At 40.3% G+C, this 15,460-nt stretch overlaps 1 protein-coding gene across 7 annotated transcripts in view; it reads left to right on the top strand.

Annotated features, from left to right (window-relative positions):
- trps1 (trichorhinophalangeal syndrome I) overlaps positions 1-14,875 on the top strand; it is a 253,550-nt gene extending 238,675 nt beyond the window's left edge. For all 7 annotated transcript variants that reach the window (XM_071500024.1, XM_071500022.1, XM_071500020.1 and 4 more), the window contains 2 exons: positions 3,026-3,148; positions 7,760-14,875. In XM_071500024.1, the coding sequence (XP_071356125.1) occupies positions 3,026-3,148; positions 7,760-9,355 (1,719 nt within the window). In that variant the 3' untranslated portion in view covers positions 9,356-14,875. The remainder of the gene's footprint in view (positions 1-3,025; positions 3,149-7,759) is intronic.
- Positions 14,876-15,460: the final 585 nt, after the last annotated feature.

Here is a 15,460-nt window from a genome sequence, read left to right as displayed (position 1 = left end):
AAAGGAAGTTTGAGACCATGAGCCAAATTGTGTGTGTGCACGTGTGTGTTTTGGAAGGTGGTGGGGGCTATTTCTGTACTTTCCTGTGTAATTGACACTTGAACCTCTCTCTCTCTCTCACACACACTCACACACACACACACACAAACACACACTCTGTGCTATCCTTGTGGTGTAGTTTTGGAGTAGCCAAGACTCCCCCCAACGCATGCATACACACACAAACACACACATACATACACACTTCTTGGATTGCCTCTTCTCATCCAAATCTAGCTTGCCTTCATTAGCCAGTGGAAGCAAATATTTTCAGGTGTGTGTGTGTGTGTGTGTGTGTGTGTGTGTGTGTGTGTGTGTGTGTGTGTGCATGGATGAGGGGCAGCTGTGGGGCCATATGTGAGTGATTTGGGTGCTCGGAGGGAAACTGAATTCTGATGACAGACGCACTGTTTGGCTTGCAATACTAGACACACACACACACACACACACACACACACATACACACACACACACACACACACACAGAGGGAGACACAGGAAGCGTACATCAATCAATCACCTGGCTCTGTCTCTCAACATGTGGTGACCGTATGGTGTGTGCTACTTGCACACATAGGCAGACACACACAGACACACACAGACTTTGGCTCATTGTGCCACAGTGAGGATTTGGTCATGGAAGTGTTCTGCTGTCTGATGTCAGATGGACAAAAACATATGTACCACAAATACTCTAATATTAGCTCAGGTGTTTATTACATACAGCTTTATTGGAAACAGGATGTTTTGTTATACACTCACTGAGACTGAGGGACAAAGTCTTTCCTATATAAATAAACACATCTATGTTCCTTTGTATTAAATCTTTGAACGATCTAAAACTTTTATTTTCCAGCCTGATCCAGACAGTATGAAGAATGTTGTTGTAAATGTCTGTTTATGAGCTAAAATTACAGCAAGGAAACAAAGGAGCCATTAAACTGCTTTTCATTGGCAACAGAATTTTATGTGTAATCTTTAAACACTGTCGGTACAGATGTTTAATCAGTCCGATCTGCTGATATTCTGATGGTCATATAATTTATTTTTTTTACATTTTTTTCTCTATTAGTGGGACCAACAACACAGCAAATGAGCTTTTGTTATAACATTTAAAGTTTGGTGAATTCTGCAACTCCTCTGTGTAGAATTAGCAATTGGCCAGTATCTTCCCGGTAACTGTATTGATTCATTCTTACCAAAGCTACACAAAACTAACAAATGCGTCTGCACTGCATTATTCAGGCCATATATGTGCATGTTTGTGAGAAAAGTAAAGTGGTTAATTGTGCTGTGATCCTTGCAGTACATTTGATTGCAAAATAAACTGAACAGTTCTGTGCCCACTGGGCTCTTGTGATTTTAGCTGGCAGCGTGAAACAGATGCTCGGCGGACGTACTGGTAGTGGCTCCATCTGTAGCTCTGAGACTACAGAAAGCCTGATTGAAGTGCAGCACTCTTTTGTGGAAAGTTAAATGTTTTTAACTTCCAGCACTGTGTGCTCTGAGTACGAAAAAAAAAAAATGCTAAGCTCTCAGCACTGTCATGAACATAAAACAACAGCGCTGAAAGGAGAAGATCCCAGTGGACACAAAGTCCATGATGGAGGGAAGAGGGAGAAACAGATTGGGAAAGCAGAGAGAAAACAAGGTAGAGGGAAAGATGGCAGACACACAGAAATTGCGTGGATTGTGGGTTTTAGTGAGCTATACCATCAGTACAAACAGTATGCAGGCATTCTCAACACTGTCATGGTCAGACCATCAGCCGCCGCTACTGTACTGGCAACACAAAAGAAATGAAATACAGGCAACTCTTGACCACACTGTGTATATACATCAGTAAAACTCTCTGAAACAAAAAGATGAAACCAAACAGGGATGCAGCAGGATTGGAAAGACTACGAGGTGCGGAGAAAATGAAGACAGCAAAGCAACAATGCTAGAGATAAGAACTTAAAGAAGAGACAGAGAGAGAAAAAGAAATGGTTGGATAGGCAGGCCGAGAGAGGATAGACAGACTCGTGGAGGAGAAAGACGAGGTATGCTGTCCTCTCAGGGTCATAAAGGTGGTGAATGGGGCCAGAGACTTAATGGGATGGAGAAACGTTGTGATTGGCTCATTACTGTGATGGAGCACGTTGCCACGACAATTGGCCTTTTCACCCCCACCCACCCCCACATCCCCACTCTTCCTTGCACACACTACTTTTCTATGCACCACTGCTCCGTGAACTGCAGAGGAGTGTGTGTGTGTGTGTGTGTGTGTGTGTGTGTGTGTGTGTGTGTGTGTGTGTGTGTGTGTGTGTGTGTGTGTGTGTGTGTGTGTGTGTGTGTGTGTGTGTGAGTGTGAGTGACTAATACAGTAAATGTCAAACACTTTCCTGTAAAGTACCTGCTGCAGTTCAGACAAACACTAAAGCACTTTATGCTACAGGGTGAAAGCGCAGCTTATCTTTTTCCACATCTGTCAAGTAGTTCTTGACAAAATCACTGCAGTATCTCACGTCCCTCTTGGAAGAGTCCAAATTCTCTGTGGCACATACTCACATGTATAAAACACACCAGTGACACACACCAGTTGTTCAGCTCAACCAGATCATTTTCTTTTCACTAACGTGTGTTTTGGTGTTTTTATTTACCCTGTTCTATACAGAGAAGATCAGCAGAGAGGAGAACAAAGTTCTCAATAGGATTTCCCATTAGGCATGATAAACGAGAGCACATCATCTCTCTGCCACCAAGCCAATCTGTTTTCTCTCTCTCTCTCTTTCTCTGTCTCCTAACCTTCAATCCATTGTTCTGTGAGTGATGTGAAAATTAGAAAGGTATCAAAACTTCAGTCCTGATTTTTTTCCATTTCTTTTCTCTCTGTGACGTGGCGTCTTTCTTATTCTGCCAAAGCTTCCTCATCCATCTATATTTTATTATTAGTATTATATATTTTTTCTTTCACTCTCTAATGTCTCTTTTTCTCCATCCACAGCGGCGCAGAGGTAGCGGAGTCTTCTGTGCAAACTGTCTGACCACCAAGACATCATTGTGGAGGAAGAATGCTAATGGAGGCTACGTCTGCAATGCATGTGGTTTATACCAAAAACTACATTCGGTGAGTCACGAGCAGCCATATGAACAGATGCTGTGTCTGCACCAGCTGTGCATTACACCACTGATTACTCTAAACAAACTGGAGACCTGTGAGATAGATAGATAGATAGATAGACAAACCTGTACAGTAGTTTTCCCAGATGTAATGTTATCCCAACGTTTTCTTTCAAACAAATTAGAAGAGTGACGAGAGAAGAGCTTTGAATGTAGCAAGAGAGACAGGAAATTTAATGTGATACCTACAAGTGAGCTGAAACTCATAGGTGTATCATCTTGCAAATTTAATTCACAGTCCTGAACCCCTCCTCGTCCTCTCCACTCATAGAAGACCTGCGTATACTCTGTCTTAGCGCTTGTATTGGATCAGAAACAACACTTATTTTGTAGACTCGGCTATGTTTTAGTACATCTACAGGGTGGGTGACCACTAATTATCGTTCCTCCTGTCTGGTCGATTTGCATACGATGCAAATTAAATGGTGGATGCTGCAATTCAAATTCTTGTATATATTTTGTGAATCCCGCTGTGAAAAAGTAATATTGTGGAAAAAGTATATTTGATTTGGTGGGTGCTGGGAGTTACAGACCATTTCAGCAGTCACAGTGAGCCAGTTCCATGGAGTGAGAAATATGATGGAATGAATCAACTTTACCATCTAAGCCTGGGGAAAGTCTATGGAAATCCCAAATTTAATTAGACTGCATGAATTACAGATGAGATAAAGACCCAGCCTGGAATGTAGCTGACTTCAGAATATTTAGCTTCCTTACCTCAGATGTGTTTTAAGGGGTTTAAGCTAATTTAACACTTCAATGTACCTATTTGACTTAAGGGTTTACAAATATTTCCAGTGTGAAATAAGCCTTCAGAGCCTTAATGTATATATATCTAGATTCATGTTCACATATTTGCTTTTTAAAATGAGCTTGTAAAATTTCAAAATGAACAAAAATGTTTCGGTCTAATAAATCACAGTGTTAGTAAATGCATCAGTGGAGTCACCGGGTTACAACCCAGGCCACTGTGCTGCAATTATCGAATGGAGCTTTAAAGATCTTTTAGAGGATGACAAGCTATCGCATTTTACTCCTTCCTGCCCCTGCAGATGTCCTTTGTTCAACCCGTTCACCTCATCTGCTGCTCCAATCACGTTCCAGCTCCCTCTACTCCTGGCAATCTTCACGACAACCATATTTTATATCCCATAATAAAAGTTTTATACGCTCTACACACATTATTAGAGAGGATAGCAGCTAGTAAAACACTTGAGAGTGAGAGAGGGGCAGGGAGAGTTATGAATAAGGAGGGAGAAAAAGGTAGACATCAAGGGAGGGAGAGAGAGGAAGGGAGAAAGACAAACAAAGACAGAGAAAGGGGAGAAAGACAAAGAAAGAGGAAAAGATTAAGGTAAAGAGAGAGGTGAGAGATAATGAAGGTGGAGGGTGTGTATAGAGAGTGAGAGATGGAGGGAGACAGAGATTAGGAGAGGGGACATCTGAGAAGAGGAGAGAGAGAAAGATAGACAGATAGAGGGAGAGTTATGTGTACCGCCAGTAAAACAGCCCAGGTATTCTATGAAACCCAGCCTACAACCATAAAAGTCTACAACATTACAGCTACCGTGTGTGTGATGGGTGTCTTACACACACAAGATTGTGCGCATCCCGTTTCCCATACCGAAACATATCAAACATCGTGTAGTCTGACACCCTGTGACCAAGAAACGTGCACATACACCAGCAAGGTAAACATGAGAAGGACAACAGAAGAAAGACTTGAACAAAATGTGTTCAACTTCTAATCAAAGCAGAGAGAGCCACGGTAAAAGAGAGAGAATGTGTAGCAGGCAGAAAGGCACAATAAAAGAAGAAAGGGAGCGAGACAAGTGGAGAGACTTGTGCAGTCTCCCAATTCTACACTACATATTAACTGTAGAGAATGGGTGCCATGGCTCAGAGTGGTAGAGCAGGTTGGCTGCTGATCCCTGGGTTGGTGGTTTGATCCCCAGCTCCGCCTCCAAACCCAGGTTTCATCAGGACAGGTGTCCTATGCCAAATCAAATATGCGAATGGTGATGTGCTGTGGCGAGCCCACAAGGGACAACATACTAACTGCAGAGAATATTAACTAACAACTAGTACGCTGTTTTTGCAGATGTTACACAGGAAATCATCATTCTGTGTTTTTAAAATACCACTGCCAGTTCTCCTTATCAAATAAACAGTAGGTAATGTAGGTATTTTTTATTTTCTGAGGTGTTAGACCTTCATCCCCTGTCCCCTGTCATCTTTTTTTGCACACTGCATTGTGTCCATCAATACACTTAAGAGCAAGGGTTTGCTAGTGTGTGTACTGACTTCTGAGTGGGCTTTATTTTATCACTTCTCCAGTGTGAACAGATGAAATCCTGCTCAGAATGAGTCATCCTCTGTCATCCTCTACTGTAGAAGCTCCTGTCCCTCCACCCCTCCCTTCTTCCTGTTGTTTTCCTCTGTGTTTCATGTCCCCTCTCTCTACCTCTTCCTCCTATGTTAACCGTATATTACTCTCCCCCTTCCCTCATTCATCTCACCTCCGTCTCTCCTATCTCCACGTCTTACTCTTGTCATTTTTTCATTTTCTTCTCCTATTCTCCTCCCTCCAAATACCCAAGGACCAAAAAGAATAAGAAACATTTCCGTGATTTGACTGACATAATTTTGTCAATGTAGAGGCTGTCAGTCTTCTCAGTGATCGACCTGTGTATGGTAATCATCCAGACTGCTGAAGGAAATGTATGTGCATAATTATTAAACCACAGTGTTGAGCCTCATGAGGATTTTTTGTACAACTAGTCTGGACACAAGTTAAGTTACGGTTGTTGATTTATGGTCAGAATTAATGTGGTGATAGGTTCTTTGAGCCACAAGTGCTGCAGTACCAATCTGGATTTGTGCTATTAATGACTCTCCTTAAATAGTTTCAATAGCCGCACTACAAAGGCTGATACACCACACACACTGTCTATGCCCTCTTCACACACACTGACGCACACACACAAATATGCTTTAATACACATAAAGTGAGAGAAACAGAGTCACAGACATAGGTACATACATAACCATAAAGATATACAGAGGCATAGATCATTCATTGCAGCACAGTCATAGCATACATACAGGTCTATTGCTTTTTTTTCTTTAAATAGCCCCCCCTTTCTTTCTGCTTTTCATCCGCTGTAACACGTCTTAAATTCCTCCATATTATTCCATCATGATTTCTCACTATCTCTACTTGCTTGGTCCATCTCTGTGCGTCTTTGTGCGATTGCTTTTCTACAGCCGCAGTGCTCACACTCATACAGCAGAGAATTTCTAGACATGCTAATCATTTCAACCTGCTTGGCACTGTAACTTTCAATAAACTGCAAGTATTTCTGAAGCTTTGAAAAGCAATTCTCTTTACATTAGTTGAATTTGATCCTGTTTTCCGTTAATGCTGCATGGAGGTCAGTCTATAATGTGTTGAGAGGAGGACTGAGTAAAGTTGGTTCTTCAGTAATGAAAGGATGGGAAGATGATAGACACTTTGAAAAAACTTTAAACTGTTCTGTTTGTTTTACTTCCAGGAAGGAAAATCTTTCATTAATTTGTCTGGAAATGTTTTTGACTATGATGATTTTTTGGGCACATATTTAGGAATAAAACATCAAAAAAGGTTTTCTCATCTTTCATAAATCTTTATAAGTACTTTATTAACCCCAGTGGGAAATTGAATAAGTGAGGAGTGTTTCAGAAATTGTGTGTTGCGGATGTTACTGAGCCGGTTTTAGTATTTGAATGCCTTATTAATCAAAGCACTGAATATATTTAAGGCTCTTAAAACCTATTTACTTTTCTGTGTTGGTTTTTTTTTTTTTGGGTTTTTTTTCTGGCCTAGTTTGCGCTTAACACAAATATATCATAAGAAGCTACCATATATGAGAGAGAGAGATTATGTGATGATAGTTAAGACATGAATGAAAGCATATGTACACGTTTGTGAGGGATCTGTTGAAAAGTTGTAGCAAAAGTCGAATCATCAGGGCAACCTCCACTGACATCAGATGTAAGCGCTCCCCCTTGTGGTGAGGGCAGGAACCACAGTCCTCAGGAGTGCAGGACACGTTACTGTCTTCTTTTAGCATTTCATTCTTAATTCAGCTTAGGTCAAATCCATATGATATGAGACTTTTAAAACTTTGATCTACAGGTGTATGTTTTCCTTATTGAGCGGGCTTACTTTGTATTAATTGGAGTGAAACAGTAGCCACAGTTGTAGATCTTCAGTCAGCCATAGTGCAGCTCTTTTAGCATTGACACGTTTCAATACCAATTATCAAATGGCTATGTGTTCAAGCATGGTGAGGTCAGATCAATAACTTGCATGAAGTCAGTTGTTACAGCTTCTGTTTTATAATGCAATTAATTCAATTACATTCAAGTCCAATAATGCTTGACATTATTAGTCAGATCCCATAGGCAACCTTAAATAATTTATGTGAAAATCTCTATCAAACTGAAAAATGATCACTACATTTGATACGTAATGTTTGCTTACCCATTTCTCTTCTTTGTGTTCTTCATCCTCTAGACACCCAGACCTCTAAACATCATAAAGCAGAACAATGGTGAACAAATTATTCGACGCCGTACCCGAAAACGCCTCAACCCTGATTCCCTGACGTCTGAAAACCCCGCCCCCAAGCAGCAACGACTCATCAGTGAGGAGCGCATGAATGGGGAGGAGTCAGATCGGTCAATCAAAAACCAGCAGCCGTCCCCTCGCTCACGCTCACCCCGATCCACTCAAGCCTTCTTAGCCAATCAAACATTGGAGATCCACAGACGTATGCCCCCTCTCCTCCTCCCCTCACATCCCCCCTCCTCACTGGTGTCTGAGGGCAATGGGGGCATCGTTGAGGGAGGGATAACATCAAAGGTGGAGGGGGGTAAAGGAGGAGGGGGATCAGAGAGAGGCAGTCCGATTGAAAAATACATGCGTCCATCCAAACCGTCTAGTTATTCGCCTCCTGGTTCACCTATTGAAAAATATCAGTATCCTCTTTTCTCTTTACCCCTCCCATTAACCCTCTCACCTGATTTGACCCCTGAGTCGGACTGGCTCAGATTCTGGACCAAGTACAAGATGGCAGCCACCTCTGGGGTTCCTGGTAGCATCAGTAATCTAAGCAGCCCTGGTAGCCTTGGAAATAACACTCATTATCTCGGTGCAATGGTGACTCCAGTACAGCATCATCAGCAAAGCTACACGGTGCCTTACTGCGCCTCTCCCTACTCTCCTCTTCCACCTCCTCCAGCTCCTCCTCACTATCCTCCTCCTCCTCTCCATCCACAAACCTCCTCCTCATCGTCATCACTAGAAAATGATGCTCCTTTGGATCTTGCAATAAGACAAAGAGATACAAGTGCTGCAAATGCACACATGTCGACGAATGGTGCTGAGAGGAGAAGGCAGGAGTCGCCACTAGCTGAGAGGTTGAGAGAGAACTGGAAAGGAGAGAAAGAGGAGGAGGAGAGGACTGATGAAGGAGGGAACCAGAAAGAGGAGATAGGAAAGGAAGAAAAGGATCCTGTGACAAAAAGTCGGTCGAGTGTTTCATCGAATCGCACAATGGTGGAAGTGGCCACACAGGATGACCTGACCAATCGCTGCATCCACTGCGGGATCTACTTCCTAGACGAGGTCATGTATGCCCTCCACATGAGTTGCCACGGCGACCAGGGACCATACCAGTGCAGTTTTTGCCTGCACGTGTGTGTGGATCGCTATGATTTCACCACGCACATACAGAGGGGCTTACACAGGTACACAGACAAGACGTCACAGCAGAGGGGTCACACACAAGACGGCAAAATTCAGAGCGTCACAGTGATGTCAGAGCACGAGTCTCGAAGCGTGACTCCAGAGGAAAACAAAGATGACGGTGATCATATTGAGATCACTCATGGAAGTGATGATGTTGTAGGAGATTGTCATGAAGATCAAGCAGAAGAAATTACAGGCAGTGATGCCAATGATAATGAAACAGGAGCCGAAGAGGACATAACAAACCAGGAATTAGGAGGCAAAACGGTGTCAGATAGTAGTGTTGACATGACAGAAACCATCGAGGTCATGACTGTTGCTGAGACTAAAAATGTAGATGAGAACGCAGAGAGTAATTAATCTGATGCCTTTGACTGACACAACCTTTAAGAACGCCTTTCATTGGATGAATAAGCTGTATGCCTTCATGTTCCTGGAGGCTAGCTCATGTCAAAATGGGCCTATCCTGGGCACTAAATGGAACACATCCTTATGCTGGAAGCACTCGGCTGTCAAATGGTCAAAAATCATTGTAGGATCCCGCTGAACTGCTGCAGGGACAGTTTGGAGAAATAGCCTGCATCCTGTGTTGAGTGACGGTCACTTGACAGCTCTGTGGCAAGTATTCAACAACGGAGTCCGGGCATGCAGCTGATATCACCTTTAACAAACAGCCACTTATGTGCTTTCCAAATAAGAGGATTGGAAGCTCGACTGAAAGTTGGACTGGTCTCATTTAGGATGACTTTGAGGAGCTCAGCACTTGCACAGCCACCATACAGCAGAGCAAAAAATAAAAAATAAAATGCTAGAAGCAAAACACTTAATTGAACTGAACCAAGCTGATCTGTTATGCACCGTGATAAACTGAACCCCGAGCTGGCCCAAACTACTCTGATGCATCATTCAGACTGTTTTATCCTGGTACAACCAGATCTGATCTGGTTAGAACGACTTTCTTGTGGTCCAGAGCAGAGAGTTTTTAACTGTTTTCCTGTCGTGCAAATGGATCCAAAACCAAAAGTTCTTTTGAAGAGGGAGAGTCCAGAGTGAAACCAGTTGGTTCTGGGCTGCAGTTCAGCTGGTGTTACATTGGTATAAAAAGGATCAGTTGGTTTCTTTCACTCATGCCCTGTTGTTACTGAAACTGACCGTGTTCTTGGATCAATGCAAAATCACCACGGCTGCAAAGTGGCGCAAAATGGTAGACTGGTTGGGTCTGATTTGACCATGACTTTTTGAACTGCTTAAAGCCAGTGTCAGCTGGTAAAACCGGTGTTACACCGGACCGAAGTGTTCTCTTCATCCATTTGGATCGAACCAAGTGACATTATTTTCTACCTTCCTCCGTGCCATGATACTAGCTACGTGCCTGGCTGCCTGCCTAATAGAACAACCATCTATTAACCTGCTTAACATTTATATTAATAATAATAATGGTAATAATAATAATGATGATATTATAGTTCAAAACATGCAATTTGCTACACTTTCCTATATAATATGTTATTTTGTAAAGGCAAATAATGCTTTTTTGCAGGAAATGGTACTATAAAAATTAGTCTATTTGCGATTTTTTTTTTTCCTCTTGTTTTTGAGCTATTTGTTGTTTGTGTTCTTAAGGAGACTTGTTACATTGATGACAGCCGTCTAACAGAAATGGTACAGGAAAAGAGGGGGTTGTGTGTATGTGTGCATTTGTGTAATTGCGTTTCTGTGTGTGAGGATCAAAGGATGTGTCCGTCCCCAAATGATGATGTAAACACAATGAAGGCTTGCGCTTGGTTTTTCAGTCCTCAGGGGTCACACATGTTGCACACCAACCCACCTGTTTCATAGCATGTGACACATCATTTTTACATGTTTAAATGGTTTTAGCATGTTCTCTTACGTTCTCTTATATATGTTCTTATTATGTTCTTTATGTGTTAATAGGTCAACAAGGTCTTAGTATGTAACATTTTTTTCTGTATGTCTTTTACATGTTGTTAGGTTACATGGTTTTATAGAGAGACTTTGGGACTTAGGGAGAAAAACCCTACATTTTATCAAAAGGATCAATTATTTGGGTTAACTGTATAAACTCCTGCTCTGTATTGAGTCTACAGAGCCTCTTGCCTACAGTGTTTTATTCAGCTGATATCATATATTGTTGAGAGTTTGGTAGGTTACCTCTATGTAGCATGTTAGCATCTTATAAAATCTGCAAAATAAGTTGCCTTTTCTAGGGATGGGAACTGTTACTTGTTAGACCTAAATTATACTGAAGAAAACACAAGATTGTAAAGTTACATTTTATGATTCAGTGAAGTAAAATAATCATGTTGTATTCAACTCCAACCAACCCGTCACACTGATTTGCTATTCATGACCCACTTTAAAAACATCTTTTAAACACAGTTGTAAACAGTGTCCACAATTGATTCTTGCTTTAAACCAATTTTTGCAACTCTCTGTCATTGACAGAGTTGTGACCATCAGGTCATTGAAAGTCCCCCTGCTCTTTGAAATGGAGCAACATGGTGGCCATCTTGTTTATTTTTATGAAGAGAGAATCACCTCTCCAGCCTTGCTGCCTTAGTTGCTAGAAAACAAACAAAAAATCACCAAGGGACTCCTTTGAAGGAAATAATAAAAGGCTGAATGAAAATGAAAGATGAGAAGGAACAAGCTAAAAATGAAAGAAAGATATTTTTCTATGCTTATCCAAAAGACATGAATGAAAAATACTCCGCCTAGTGCCTGGTAACATGTACAGTTTTTCTGATAGGTTTGTCTGTCTGCATCAAAAGGTTATATACGTTATGAGTCATGTCAGGCAGAAGCTGGGCAAACAAACTGCTATACTCACAGTCATCACTTATGATTATGACTAGACTGGAATTTATAATCATAATTTCAGCCTCTCTGTCAGATACCTGTTCAAATTGTCATATGTGCATTTTCTGCCCATGAGAAACACCCACATGTGCTTTTAAAAAATGAAATTGGTTGCCATGGTAACTGTTGATCTTTCATTTTCGCATGTTTGTACACTACTTTGCAGAAATGTTGAGACATATGCCTTGGTTACATTTGTGAAAGACTTAACATATCACTAGGGAGGATTTTATTATTAATACATTTCATCAGTTTTGAGGGGCTTAATGAGAGACTTTTTTGTCAACAAAAGATCAAATTTTACTCATTATTTTTTGAAACCAACAGTGAGATGAGATTTCTTTCTGCAGAAATATTAAAACATCAATGTAACAAAATATATCTCATAAATTCTCTAGTCCGCTCTGTAGAGTGAAATAGCTGAACCTTTCACCAGAGCAGTCAGTGTGTTGTAGGGTGCTGGTTGCAGCTTAATACCTCTGGTATTTAAGCTCTGAATCAGTCTTTTACATATATACTCTGTCATTTCAGGCAGTATAGATTTTCCAGTCTTTGAAATAATTGATGTGATGTACAGTATGTAAACAAAGCATCTCAGTTTTTGTTAAAATGCTCAAGGTATATTGTATTTGTGTCATACCTTAACAGCAAAAAAAAGAAAAAAAAAGATTAAAAGATTTAAAAAAAAACAAAAAAAAGGTCACATTAAAACGCTAAGAAACCTGCAAACTGATGGTGCAACAAATTTACATTGGAGTTGGAAGTCTGGCTCAGACATCTCACTGCTGCTGTATCAATGAGAAGAAACCAGTCTATAAAGCAAGTGTGCTATCCTCATATCTGACATGCAACCCACTCTGGTGTCAAAAGAGTTTACCTAACACCTTTATTGTGTATGGCTCTATTATCCACTATCACACCTGTAAGTGAAGGCATCTTGACTCCATTAGCTACATGGTTTAAAAGTGCTTTTATCCTGAACTTTGCCTGTTAGTGGGTGAATAGGTCCAATCATACAAGGACTGATGAGGCAGATTCAAAAAGAAAAATGTTTAATTTTTTTCAGTTTTTATTCAAAAAAAATGAAAAGCTAGTGTGAATTGTTTTTTTGTTTTGTTTTTATTTTGTTTTGTTTTTTGTAGTTTCTAGTTTTTAAAATTCACTCTTTTTGGGCTTCTCTTAAGGGGCTACTAGCATAATACAAACTGTTTACATTTGCAAATGTAGCAAAACAAAAAAAGGAATGAAGCGTTTCTTTCCTGAAAGACAGAACAATGGGAAGGATGGAAGAATGCCTGCTGAGGTGGATGGATGAGTGCCTTTGAAGAATGAATAGAGAGAATCAAATTAAACTTGCAGTGGCTGATAAAAAGAGGTTTAGTTGATGTATCCATTCATCCCCTCTCTTCTGTTTTGGTTCTCTTTACCTCCTTTCAACAGCGCTTCTGTCTTTCTCATCTATTGACATATCCCGCTCTGTCTTTCTTTTTATCTCTCCACCTGTTCTGCTATCCCCTGCCGCTCATGTATTCCTCCACCTCTCTGCCTCCCTTCTTTAGATGAAAGGAATCATGAAGGTATTCTCAACTGGTGCACAGGTGGAGGGGGTTAAAATGGAGATAGATGATTGGCTGTTGGTTGGGTGATTTTGATTGACAGGAACCTATCTGCCTATGTTGACTTGGTTTAGGTTGAATTCCTCTCCTACTTGAATGGGCTTCAAGTTTGTGGAAAAGATTGTGACCAGCAGTAAAATTGTCACTGATTGGGGTTCAACTATTTTCCAGTGGGACTGGAATTTGCTAAGAATTCAGCATCGATTCTCAATGTTTTTAAAGAAGTTCTTTGGTAATAGTTTTCAAGATTTTCACTAGATTTCTAAGAAACAGTCAGAGGATGATTTGTGAGGGGGAAAAAAAGGATGAACTACTTTTGCCTTTTTTGTGTTGAGTCTGGTGTTACATTCTCATTTTGATAAACCACATGGATCTCTCAGTGGGCTGGAGACAAATTCTGGTGCCAAATAGTTTGAATGGTTTTGAAAGCTTTTGAAAGAAAATCTTGTCTGTGTATTTACTAAGTTGAGAGAAAAAAAAAAGAACAGAGCCTTGATGATGAAAACCTTTGTTCATGCACACTTATCACATTGTAAGTGCTCTGCAGAACCATTTCCTATCCATATATTTTCCTTTGTGTATTTGCCAGCTGAACGTTGTCTCCTGTGAGTCATGCAAAGATACTGTATATCTACAGCATAGATGTTAATGCTGACAACAATGGGAGGGCGTTTCAGCTGTCATTTACGGTTCAAAATAGGCAATTTTGGTGAGAAATCAGGTTCTGCAGGACACGTATGACATGATCTTATTTTACTTCATTATTGAATTGTATGTTTTAGGTTTAATGGCATTTCACATCAGCGTTTACATTGGGGGGCCTTAACAAGTGTTTTAGTATTTGTCTGTGTCAGAATGTGTTATAGAAAATGATGCTGTTGCTTGCACTCCGTTTATTATGTTCTTATTGCCAAGGAAGGGACAACACACATGTGTTTACACACACACACACACAAACACACACACACACACACAGACAGTGGTACGGATTGAGTGTACATTTTGGGATGTACAGTATTAACCATGGGAGACAAGGGAGCTAAAGGCCAGTTTAATATTGGTCAAAACACACACATGCATGCACACACAAAAACCATCAACTATGTACATTTAACCAATATATTTTAGTAGAATTTTGTCTCTATTCAGTTGAATGGCTTTTATAGAAAAGATGGGATTTTTTTAGGTTATTTTCTCTTTTATGTTGTATTTTATTCTGCTACTTTCTGTACGTTATTGTTTTTAGGTTTTATTTCATGCAAAAATGATATTTCAACAACATATTTTGACAGCCAAGAAAAGTTTGTTACACAGCTAAACTTGAAGAATAATGTTGATGATGATGACGATGATAATAATTAATAAAAGTAATAACAAACTGATACGAATGGGTGTTTTATTCAAAAGTGATTTTCGTAATAAAGGAACACAAAGCATACAGACTGTGTTGTGATGAGGGTGTGTGGTCCGGTGTGGGACAAGCTGTGGACTTTTGGAGCACAAAGACGCAAGTATGCTGGTTGTGGAGTGCTGTCATACAAAGTCAGATGAACATTTCAGAAAATTATTTTACAAGTATCAGGTTATTTGTTTTTCACTTAGATTTCTACACACAAAATGTTGTAGAAGTCAAACTGACTCAGAATAAAATAAGATTATTTTTCTGCATGACGGTTATAAAGGCTGTGTGTAATATGGTTTTATTTCATGTGAAGATGTGAATGAGCCTCTGGTGTCATGTCTGTCTGTAGCCGGCAACATAACCATACAATTTTGTATTGATTTAAAGTTCCCAAAGGATGATTCTTTATAATTTCAGTAACCTGTGACCCTTCAGGTCAACTGAGGTCAATGACAATTTGGTAGTAACCCTTTGAGCTTTGCATTACAGCTATTGTCAAGTCAAGAAACATCAAGAAGAAATATCACTGTCTAATATTACAATTGAAATTTACTGAGCATTTTGCAC

The sequence above is a fragment of the Trachinotus anak genome, unplaced genomic scaffold (assembly GCF_046630095.1).
Source record: "Trachinotus anak isolate AG129_WGS33_773 ecotype Australia unplaced genomic scaffold, CSIRO_AGI_Tana_v1 ptg000016l, whole genome shotgun sequence".
Classification (NCBI taxonomy): domain Eukaryota; kingdom Metazoa; phylum Chordata; class Actinopteri; order Carangiformes; family Carangidae; genus Trachinotus; species Trachinotus anak.
This window is presented reverse-complemented; position numbering and strand designations above follow the sequence as displayed.